Source organism: Ursus americanus, chromosome 23 (genome assembly GCF_024610735.1).
Source record: "Ursus americanus isolate L20-20 chromosome 23, mUrsAme1.1.p, whole genome shotgun sequence".
Taxonomy (NCBI): Eukaryota; Metazoa; Chordata; class Mammalia; order Carnivora; family Ursidae; genus Ursus; species Ursus americanus.
The window spans coordinates 43,264,328-43,276,496 of record NC_142149.1 but is presented as its reverse complement, the minus strand read 5'-3'; the positions used below and the strand labels follow the sequence as shown (position 1 = coordinate 43,276,496).

At 37.8% G+C, this 12,169-nt stretch overlaps 1 protein-coding gene across 2 annotated transcripts in view; it reads left to right on the top strand.

The window, feature by feature from the left end:
- YWHAE (tyrosine 3-monooxygenase/tryptophan 5-monooxygenase activation protein epsilon) overlaps nt 1–5,994 on the top strand; it is a 53,030-nt gene extending 47,036 nt beyond the window's left edge. The window contains exons 5-7 of one of the 2 annotated variants that reach the window (XM_045773130.2): nt 419–555; nt 3,328–3,374; nt 5,003–5,994. In XM_045773130.2, coding sequence (XP_045629086.1) covers nt 419–555; nt 3,328–3,335 — 145 coding nt within the window. In that variant the 3' untranslated portion in view covers nt 3,336–3,374; nt 5,003–5,994. The remainder of the gene's footprint in view (nt 1–418; nt 556–3,327; nt 3,375–5,002) is intronic. The other variant, XM_045773128.2, reaches the window with a different exon arrangement.
- Nucleotides 5,995–12,169: the final 6,175 nt, after the last annotated feature.

The following is a 12,169-nucleotide window of genomic DNA, read 5'->3' as shown; positions in this document are numbered from 1 at the left end:
ATGCATAATTTTCGTGGTGGGTCAGGATCGAATTTGGTCTGTATATTCTGTTTCCTGATAGACTTGTCAAAAGCCTGGTAAGAAATGGTGCTCTTGGATGCCTGGCTGACTCGGTCAATAGAGCATGCGACTCTTGATCTCTAGGTATGAGTTTGAGCTCTACCTTGGGATGTTTGTTTAAAAAAACAAAACAAAACAGTGCTCTAAAAATTTTCCTGCCTCCATGTGCTAGACTACAAAATTAAAGAGTTAATTTTCATCAGTTATATCTGTTTTTCCTTTATTTCAGTATTTAAAGCCAAGATACTCAGTGTCACTATTACAGACTGTAGGATAACTGAAGAAAAAGAATGATTTCTAATGTGTCATTTCTGTTTTGGGGCTTGTTTTTATAATATATTTATGTAAATACTTTTAGGTTGGCAAAAGCAGCTTTTGATGACGCAATTGCAGAACTGGATACGCTGAGTGAAGAAAGCTATAAGGACTCTACGCTTATCATGCAGTTGTTACGTGATAATCTGACACTATGGACTTCAGACATGCAGGGTGATGGTAAGGAAACTCCAAAGTTAAATGCATCTCTAATTTGTTGAGTCTTTTTACTCTTAGGAATTCCTTGGTATTTCTTCATATTAAGCTACAGTTTAGACTCAGCCTATCCTCCAAACTATTGAATTTTAATTATTACCTTTACAGCAGATGATCTCAAAGTACAGTTTTCCATTTGGGGCTATACGATGATAATGTAAAAGACTTGTTTGGAAAAGGGGGTCTTTTTTTATTCGAAGATTTAAAAGTTTTGTCTCTAATGTTTGCTAAACTTGGTTTGCTTCTCTCACTGTGTTTTGGAAGGTGGAGGCAGGAAGCAGCTCCTTTTATCTTTCTCAGATTGAATTTTAGGGATTTACTTAAGTAGTTGTATTTGAATGTCATGATCACTGCTTTGGCTGACTGGTAACCTCAGGTTAAAACTAGATGGTGTCAGTAAATATTTATGAATCATCTTCTCTGGAAATCTTTAAAGAAGGAACTTGTTTGTCTCTGGATTTTATAGAGCAAATGGAATGTTCTGCCCTTAGTCCTTACCTAAGAGGTCTGGTATAATCTCTTGTTTTGTTGTTGTTTGTTTTTAGTTATAAATAGTATTTTACAAAACTCAGTCTTGTGATGGGGGTTAATATTTATTCTGAATGCCCAAATTTGTCATAATTGTTGATTTTAAAGGAGGTTTTATTCTACTTATTCCAAAGAATCCTTTTAATCCATGATAGATCATTGAAGAGTGGTGGGGGGAGGACACGGGGCGCAAAAACTAGTGATGTGGCCATTTTATGAGATAGCTTTACGGTTGGTGGTGGTGGTATGGGAAGTAAGAAGTTTGTCGGTTTTAGTTACAGATCCTTTAAGAGTATATTACCCAAACCGAAGCATATGTTGTGTTGCTTGAGGCTAGCTATGTCTGTTGTTCAAGCCAGCATGCTGGACTCTTTGGAAGCATTGTTCTTCTTAAATGTACCTCTGAAAGTGGGTTTTCCGGGCATGTGTGTTGTAAGTTTCCTTGCTCTGGAAGGATAGAGTCAGATTTTAGACTTCCTTAGGTCCTAAAGTGAGAATTAGGTGACTTAACTTTAGTGCTAACTAGCATTATGAAATATTTAGGTATTTGACTAGGGTTGGCTTGAGATATGTGGCACGTGTGACCTACTTGCACACTTACCCAACAAAGCCAGATGGAGCTACAAATTACTTCCAACACAGCACTTTGGGCAATCGCTACCAGTCTGTGGGACTCAAAACCAATTTACCATCTCTGAACTAATGACTTGAGGTTCCTTCCAGCTTTAACATTCTTTTGCATTCTAAACAATAACTACTCAGAAGAATGGCCAAACAGCTGTGGACTCTTCACAGTCACCCTCAGCTCAGAGAAGACTAGTATCTCTCTGCCTGTCTGAGGGGATAAAAGGAAAACATGTGGAGAGTTTGGTAAGCGGGATTGACCTCAGTTAAGGTATATACCCCTATGACTTCTGGGAGCATTTTTCTGAGGGTGAAAATAACAAAGAAGGTGACCTGGGTTAGAAACATTGCTTTTTTTAGACATTTCATGCCACCTTCTGTAACTAAACTTGCTAGATTATAAAACTAAATGTTTATATTTTCTAATGCTACTCTTATAAATTATCACTGGTAACCAATAATTGGTTAATCAAAGTAAACTATATGTCATTTTGTTTTTACATAGAACCGAAGAATTTTTTCTCTTGGTTATCAAACATATTGTGAAATAGATTGCCTTTTATGATAGGCTATTTTCTTGAAACTGCTTTACATAGTTGTGAACGTTCTTTGTACAGAGATGTTTTATTACATTTCAGTATAGATTGCTCTTTAATCCTGTTAACAGTTTAATTTAAATCTAGTAAAATCCATTTGCTTCAGTTCTCATCACTTTGTTCAGACAGTTGATTAAATTTGGTTGAAACAGACTAATTTTCATTTAAGAGCTTTATGGTAAAATTATGAAACAGGTTTAACAGTGAAAAATTCAAGTAGTTTCTGGACATTTTAGTAAAATTAAATTATCTGAATTTACAAATTGTTGTGGGTACTAGTAATTTATTTGCCAGTTTCCTAAAAGGTATAGTATTACATGTTTTATTAAATTGGTTTTGTGACTTAGAATCTGTGCAAAATTGCAGTCATGAAATTGGCAGTCTCCCAGGATGTTTGGATTTAGTTGAGCATTTAGTTGAGCATTTCTCCTTTTTAATTTTATTATGAAAAATGGTGTTGAAAAACACTTGAATTAGGGGTTTCTAAAGGAAGAAGTGTGTATGTAATTCCCTAGCTTTTACTGAGATGTTTTTATGTTTTTTTAACTGCACAGTATGTTCACTTCTGTCTGTGTCGGAACATCTTTATAAACATTACCACTTTTTCTCATCAATTGATTTCAGTCCTTTTCTCTTAACCTGTGTTCAGAGGACTGTTTCATACACAAGTCCATAGAAAGGAAGTGTGTGTTCTCTGCCTGTTCCCTTCTTTCCCCCACCAAAATCAGGAAACAGCGGGCAAAGAAATACATATCCAAAGAAACCTTTTTCCCCCACTTCTGTATACCTTTTAAGAGGATATTATTTCATCCTTTTAAAGGTAAGAGGAACAGATACTTTGTAGAGTGAAGTTTATACAAAGTAAAAAGACCCAGATCTGACTCCCCTAAATCATTGGTGTTTTCTTTTGTCCTGCTCTCTCGGTTTATTTTTCTTGTAATGTGGCTTTCATATGATTGTTCTCCCTCCCTTTCTCCTTGCAATATAGATTCCTAAAGGAAAATCCAACTCTTCCTTTCCTAAAAACTCTACTTTGTAAGTCATTATCATGGCACAGCGAATTCTGCTTTTTAGTTTTGGTTCTTCACTAATCATGCCTGCATATATCATCATCCTTTTGCTTACAAAACTGCCTGTTCTACATTCTAGGATGTGAAACCTATAAGACATTTATGATCTGCTACCCCTGTCTACCTCTGGTTGGGTGGGACTCATCTGACAATATTCTATGCCAAAGTTACTTGGAACTTTTGGCAAATCTAATGGTTGCTTATAAGTGAATTAGAGTGTGCTTTATTGTTGTTTGTTAACCATATTTTGGCAGTGTATTGCTGTTAAAAATGAGCGTGAATGTTCCTATCATTTCCTAAGTTTGAATACATTATTTTGGGAACCATTGGGTGGTGCATCATTTCTTCCTCAGTAAATGGTTTTTTTGTCTTTCATTGCATGTCTTTTTCTATATATGAGTCAAAAATCCTTATGTACTTTACGTACTTTTTAAGAGTCACATTTCACTATCAAACATTTTTGTCAGAGAAGAAAATTTAAAATGTCTAAAACTATGTTTACCTAATCCTTGTTACCGTAACAGCATTGTTTATCATACCAAGGTCTTTCAGACTATTTAAAAAGCACTCCTCGGTTTAAATGCTTTATGTTGGTAGGCAGCCTGTCTTAGTGTCATTTGTCCATCCTGATTAAGTAATTTAACAAGCAATATGAATGGATGGATTGTCTGAACCATAATGGTGTTGGATTAGTTAATTGATATTTATTTTGATTCAAACTACTAACTACATAGGAATTGTAGTGAATTGTTAAAGCACAAAAGAATGTAACTTTTACCTGTTTCATTATTTTTTAGCAAAAGCCTGCATGCTTTCTTTATTATGGCTGACTTATTTAATGCTTATTAATAGGTAGATGATTCTCCAGTGAATAGGCTGGCTTTCTGTTGCATGTCATAGTGCAGTTGAAACTCCTCAGGCCAATCATCATGTTTTAAGGGAAAAGAAAAATGGCATGAGAGAACAGGTCCAAATGCCCTTCTTTAATAACCTCAGCGGTCTGGTTTACTTTGAGCATGCCATTTCACTCTGGAGTAAGAAATCTGGTTTATGGTTTGGTATGACTGGCTAAGATACAGAATGTAAACTCACTTTAAAAAGCAGAACCCTCCCTCTAAAACTATAGAACTACTTTGGAGCATTTTACTGCTCAGTTCTCTACTGAAGCATTTCACATGGAGCTTGTGGGTAGATTTTAGCAAAAAAAAAAACTATTAAGTACCCTTGATTCTTGAAGAGGTGAGGTTATTGAGAAAGAGTATTTTGACCCAAAATATACACGAAAGCTTGAAAATCATTTAATAATACGGTTACCTTGGCTGTCTACTTTCAAGAGCTTATTTAGCATAAAAATAGTTTTACTATGCATCAGTTTTTTTCATCCTGACTATTGATCATTCAGGACCTTGATCCAGCAGCACTTCTTGGCTTAGGCATCTCGGGTGTCAAGGATGGTAGAAGTCCTTTGGCTGTCTGTGTGTAATACCAATTATAGCACATATAAGGAGTCTATGCTTGGAATGATACCTTTCTTTGTTACCACAACAGTCTCATTTAGTCAGCATAAAATAATTAACTCATTCTTCTTTGCAGGTGAAGAGCAGAATAAAGAAGCGCTGCAGGATGTGGAAGATGAAAATCAGTGAGACACAAAAGCCAACAAGAGAAACCATCTCTGACCACCCCATTCCTTCCCATCCCACTCCCGTTGGAAATTCCCCCATTGTCACTGAGAACCACCAAATCTGACTTTTACATTTGGTCTCAGAATTTAGGTTCCTGCCCTGTTGGTTTTTTTGTTTTTGTTTTTGTTTTGTTTTTTTTTGTTTTTTTTTTTTTCCTTTTTGAAAACAGTTTTCAAAAGTTCTTAAAGGCAAGAGTGAATTTCTGTGGATTTTACTGGTCCCAGCTTTTAGGTTCTTTAAGACACTAACAGGACTGCATAGAGGCTTTTTCAGCATTACTGTATTGTCTCCTGCCAGATGTGGCAAGATTACCATTAGAAATGGAAATTACATTCAAAAGCCATTAGACTTCTAGGTGATGCAAGCATCTAAGAGAGAGGTTAATCACACTATAGAGGCATTGTGGTATCATTTTTCCTTTTTCTAATTGTTTAAATCGAATTTTATACCAATGTTTAAAATTAATTGGGTGTTAGCTTGAAGTGGTTTAAGATTGTTTGGAGAGTTGTTAATGGTTTTGCTGTAAAAAGTGTTTCAAACTCTGCTGAAATGTTGCTGAAAAGCATGGTGCTGGTAACAGTTCAACAATCCGTGGCTGCTCATTCTTGCCTACTTTTACTCTCCCTCTAAAGCAGGTTAGCATTGAAGGTGGTATGGAAAAGCCTGCATGCGTGTTCAATTCTTTGTTTCTTCTCCTTCCCTTTCCCCTTGGGCCCCCCCTTCCCTCCTTCGCTCGCTCAACCTCTTTTGTTCAGTATGTGTAACTTGAAGCTAATTTGTACTACTGGATATCTGACTGGAGCCACAGATACAGAATCTGTATTGTTCTTACTGAAACACAGCATGGAATTAACATTAAACTTAAATAAAACAAACCTAAATTAAAAATGCCAAATATTACTGCGCCTCCATCCTTTATCTTTCTAAAATAAACTCTAGTCCAAACACATTGACAGTATTGTTTGCCTGAATGTGGAAAGATTCCCCCCCTTCTTCCACCAGTCACTCCTGTTTCCCAAAGATGATGTGTATTTTTAGAAAAAAACTTTTACCTGTAACCTGGTTGTCGAAGAACACTGAGTAAGAACACCCAAGTCAGTTCATTACTATCCTGTCTTCTCAACCAGATAGCAACATGGTATGTATTTTAATCATTAAAGTACAAACTCATACTTACGCAAGGTGTGATATGGATCATTTTCTAGCCTGGAATTTTGGATTGTATAACCAAATAAGGCTGAATGTGTCAGAAAAATCCTCCTTAGGCTGAAGTAAAATTACTTTACCCCCACCACCACTTCTAAAGGTCAGTGGCAGGAGCAGAAAAGAATAATTAGATTCATTCTCAGTAGTACATGTACACGTGGTAGAACTGTGGAGCCACCCCCCTTACTAGAGACACTCATTGTTAAGTAGTTTCTTCCAGAAATAGTGTATACATCAGTGTGTGTAGGTGTTTAGTTATTATAGACCATTCTGTATCAGGCATGTAGATCTAATTTGAGTGACTGTGTAACATGGATGTACTCCTGATTTTTTTTTAAACTAGGTGACTCCTTTTGGACGTTGAGATTGTTTCCAGCCTTGCTATTATAAATGGTGCTGCATTAAATATCCTTGTAACTGTCTCCACTTAAATATTTGCATGTGTATTTATATGATACGTTTCTAGATTTCCTGTGGGAGAGAATATAACTTTTAAACTGATAAATACTGCCCTTTTCCTTCCTTCCAAAGGGGTTGTTCCACTTTTATAGCATCCTGTCGTCCTCCCCACCCCCAGTCAGCAGTGTGTTGAGAGTATCCGCTCCGGTACCATACTTGACTCATTGCCAAATGAGATGTTGACACCAAAAGTATACCCTGGCTTAATTCTCAGTAATAAAGACTTAAGAAATTAACAGAATAGTGATGTGTCCTAGTAGTGTATGCCCATAATTAGAATAAACAAGGTTTTTTTTTGTTTTGTATTGTTTTGCTATTCCATTAGATAGTTGGAGAGATGTGGAGCTGTGTCCAAGAGATTTTCAGGTTGATTTGTTCTTTTTCTTACAGTAAAGTGGCCAAATGTCTGCTGCATCAAGGTCCAAAACTGAAGGAAGGAATTCTTAAAACTCTATCAGATTTTTTAAAGATAATGGGACTCAGGGTTTTGCAGTCCGCTCCCACACTAAACACTAATGCACAAGTGCCTGGACTTGAAGAGTCAAACACATGCGTAATGTTTTTACAAAATAGTCTGGCTTGTGGAGGTGATTTGTTTCAAGTTGTGTTGTTACAGGCATGTGTTTAGTGAAAGTTCTCTAGTTGGCTCTGTGGTTGGACTTCTGTATTCGGCAAACTCAGGATGCCGTGAGTGTGCTCAAGAACGTGGCCGTCTCAGTACGGAGAGAAAAGAACTTGCCGCCCAGAGGACCATTAAAGGCACTTGGGGAAGGATTGTGGTGATTGGTGCAGGTCTTTAGATCCCTATAAAAAAATTGGAGGACAGGCAACCAGGGAACACTGCAGAAAGGTGACAGACCTGTAAGAACAGCGTCACTCCTATCTGTGGTCTGAAAAGGTGGTTCTGTTTAGTGCTCTGAGAATCAGTTTGTTTCAGTAGAAACTCAAGTTATTACAATTTGCAATTTATGTTTGTTACAATTCTTAGTGTTTTGCTTTGAAAAAAAGTTTTAAACCCAGAGGTTTTTTAAGATGTTGAAAGCCCCAGTAAATGTGTCTGTTCCCATGCTTGGGTTCTGGAACTGGTTGGTGGCCAGAAAAGCAAATATCCAAACTTACGTTTTGCTTCTTCAAGGAAGATGAGAATGAACTTTAAGTTAGATCATCGTAAGGGGAATTTGATGGAATAAATGTAAGCATCTAACTTGGCTTCTGCCTCAGACAAATGCCACTTGAGAGTTCAGTAAGATCCCAAATCAGCTGCTATTGCTCTTAATCCTAGGATAGTAGGATCTGTCCAGGATTAATTAAGCCAGGGTATAAAATGCTGAGATGGCATTTTAAAGATGAATCTTGCTTTGTTTTAAAAATTGTAACAAGTAATAAGGGTCACTGGTGAAATTCTAGGATGGGTCATTAAAGAATTGTGAGCTTTTAGAGGAAGTGATTCTGGATCCAATCAGCTAAGCAATATCAAGCCCTATCTTGTTTTATATATCATTTGAGTTACTAATCCTGTAGTTGATAGAATAACTAATACTTAGCTAACATTCAGTGTTGGCTGTGTACCCGCACTGTGCTAATTTTTTTGATTTTAAAGATTTTTATTTGAGAGAGCACGAACACGTAGGGGAGAGGGGCTGAAGGAGAGGGATAAGCAGTCTCCCCACTGAACATGGAGCTAGACGTGGGGCTTGATCCCAGGACCCTAAGACTATGACGTGAGCCATTGTCCGGCACTTAACTGGCTGAGCCACCTGGGTGCCCCAGCACTGTGCTCGTTATTAAGCAGTGTCTGTGCTCTAGCATGTAAATGCTCAGTAGTTCAATGAGTTGTCACCTGCATTTTACAAATAGGATGATGGATAGGGAGAAGTTGAGCTTGGCCAAAGCCACACAGCTAGTCGTATTCAAACAGGATTCATAGTTGGGTTTGTTGGACTACAGAGCCCGTGTTCTTAACCGTTAAGCCATTCTACCTTTTTGCTCTTTATCAAAACTCAGTGTTTCATTGAAATAGTTTCTGTAAAGTGACTAAAATGTGTATTTTAACATTTCTGAGATCATCTGTTTTACAACTGATACACTCCTTTTCAAAAGCTGTAATATGCACCTTAAGAAACGGGCCCTGTGCTATCTCAGTTACACTACTTTGGGGAAGACCCTGGGTTGACACTCTTGTAGGACCAGCTCACTGTGCCAGGTTGTATGTACAGGCCTGCTGTGTAAGGGAGGGTTTGTTTTCCTTAAGCGCCTTGCTTTTTGGACATTTACTTCTTTCATAATTGAAGTAAGAGTGTGTACGCAGTGTGTATCCTGTCAAGGGGCTACTTCCAAAGCTGCGATTGACCATTCTTCCATTTGTGCTGAAACTATGGGCACTCGTGTTTCCTTCTCCCAAACCCTTTTCCATTTAAAATTCTGGTGCTTCTAGGTTTGGGATAGGGTTTATTACCGCACCTAAGGCTTCTTTCCTGTTAAATAGCACATTTGTAGCCATGATAACAGGCCACAGTAACTGCTGAGTCCCCTCAGAATTTGCTTTTGATGGAATTCTAGGAACAACTTTAAGAGCATTTTCCCCCCCAGTAAGCCTTGTTCTCATGAAGATGTAAGCCAGAACATTTAAGAAATGCTAATTTTGCCTAGGTAGAGTTATAATCGTTAATTGGCAAAGATCAGGTTTATAGAATAATCTGTTGTGAGGATGTGGAGAAACATTCTCATACTGTTGGTATTCTTTAAGTTTTATATTCAAGTATAAAGAAAACACTTCAAAAGCATACAGCTTAGTAAATTCCCACAAAGGGAGTACACTGTTGAACCATCACTCACATCAAGAAATAGAACAAGACCAGAATCCTAGAAGACTCTCCCATGTTCCCTTCTCAGTCATGTAATTACCCCCTACTCCTGCACCTGAAACCAGTATCTCGATTATTGCCATCATTTAGTTTTGCCTGTTCTTGAACTTGATATAAAAGGAATCATACAGCATTTACCCCCTCAAAACTATGTGCAATCACTCCATGTTGTTGCCTGTAATAATAGTGGGTTTTCATGGTTATATAGTATCCTGTTGTATTAGTATACCACTATGTACTCTATCGATGGACACTGGGTTATTCTCCGTTTGGGGATGTTACCAATAATGATATTATGGACATTCTTGTACATATCTTTTGGCATATACGTATATGCATCGGTGTTGCATATTTACCTGAGAATGGAATTACTGGGTTGTGGGGAATAATGTTCAGCTTTGGTAGGTAATTGCAAAATAGTTTTCCAAAGTAGTTGTGCAGTTTTACAGTCCTGCCAGCAATGTAGGAGAATCTTTAGTTGCCTCACATCCTCATGGGCATTTGGTATGGTCACTGTTTTTAGTTGTAGTCTTCTGGTGGGTATGTTGTGGAATCTCATTCTGGATTTAATTGGAATTTTCCTGATGACTAAAGAGACTGAACACTAAAATATGTCTGCTGGACATTTGGGTGTGCTCTTTTGTTAAATACCCACCTTTGCCTGTTTTTCTGTTGAGTTGTCATTTTTTTTTTTAAGATTTTATTTATTTGACAGAGAGAGAGATGGCCAGTGAGAGAGGGAACACAAGCAGGGGGAGTGGGAGAGGAAGAAGCAGGCTCCCAGCGGAGGAGCCTGATGGGGGCTTGATCCCAGAACGCCGGGATCACGCCCTGAGCCGAAGGCAGACGCTTAATGACTGAGCCACCCAGGAGCCCCGAGTTGTCATTTTCTTACTGATTGTAGGAAATCTTTATATATTAGGAATAGAGTATGGTTTTGGAGTTGTCACGGCAATTATCTTCTGTATTCTATGCCCTACTTTTTCATGATCTTGGTGTCTTGACAAACATCTTAATTTTAATGTAGTCTAATTTATCCATATTTTCCTTTAAGGTAAGTGTTTTATATATTTTATTTAAGAAATATTTGCATACCCCAAGATGTTATTTTTCTGGAAGCATTGTTTGACCTAGCATATCTAGACCTAGAGTCACCTAGAATTTGTTTTGTATACGGTAGTAGGGAGATGTTAAAAATAATACTTCCCTGTATGGATGTTCAGAAGAGCCAGCACCACATATGGTTTCATTGCTCTGTCTGTCTTCGTGCCACTGCAACTCTGTATGTTCAGTATCTGGTAATGCGAGTCCTCCAGCTTTTTGTTCTTCAGGATTGCATTGGTTATTCTTGGCTCTTTGCATTTCCATATATTTTTTATTTTTATTTTTTTTAAAGATTTTATTTATTTATTTGACAGAGATAGAGACACAGCCATCGAGAGAGGGAACACAAGCAGGGGGAGTGGGAGAGGAAGAAGCAGGCTCCTAGTGGAGGAGCCTGATGTGGGGCTCGATCCCACAACACCGGGATCACGCCCTGAGCCGAAGGCAAACGCCTAACCGCTGTGTCAGCCAGGCGCCCCATCCATATAGTTTTTAGAATTGGCTTATCCATTTCAGTAGTAGAACAGCAACAGCAAAACCTGCTGGGATTTTGATAAGCATTTTATGACATAAATTTGAGAAGAATTAATGTCTTTACACAATTACATCTTTTTTTTTTTTTAAGATTTTATTTATTTATGTGACAGAGAGACAGCCAGCCAGAGAGGGAACACAGCAGGGGAGTGGGAGAGGAAGAAGCAGGCTCCCAGCGGAGGAGCCCGATGTGGGACTCGATCCCGGAACGCCGGGATCACGCCCGAGCCGAAGGCAGACACTTTAACAACTGCGCTACCCAGGCGCCCCCAATTACATCTTTTCGATCTATGAACATAGTATATTTCTCCCATTTCTTTAGATCATTAATTTTTTTTCAATGTTTTGTAGTTTTCATTGTAGAGGTCTGATGCCTTTTGTTGGCCTTATTCCTGCATTTTTAATTTTTTGATGTTATTTTAAAGAGTATTTAAATTTTTTCATTTTCATATTGTTGCTACTTAATTTTGACTATTGTATGTTATCTTGTATTCCATGACCTTGTTAATTTATTAATTCCAACAGTTTGATGTAGATTCTGTGACTTTTTTTTTTCTTTTTTTTTTAAGATTTTATTTTTAAGTAATCTCTACACCCAACATGGGGCTCGAACTTACAACCCTGAGATCAAGAGTCGTATGGTCCGCCAACTGAGCCAGCCAGGTGCCCTGAGACTTAGAGGATTATCTGACAATGTAAATGGAAGTTTTAGACACATGCATCCTTCGCTTGTATATATGCTCACAAATATATGCAGAATATGTCCATTTCAGCATTATAGCGAATTAGAAATAACCTAAATGCCCATCGATCATGGTACATCCTTGCTCTGTACACTATGTTGCTTAAGAAAAAATGAGCTAAACCATTTCTGCTAATACAGAAAGATGTCTGCATATGTTAACTGA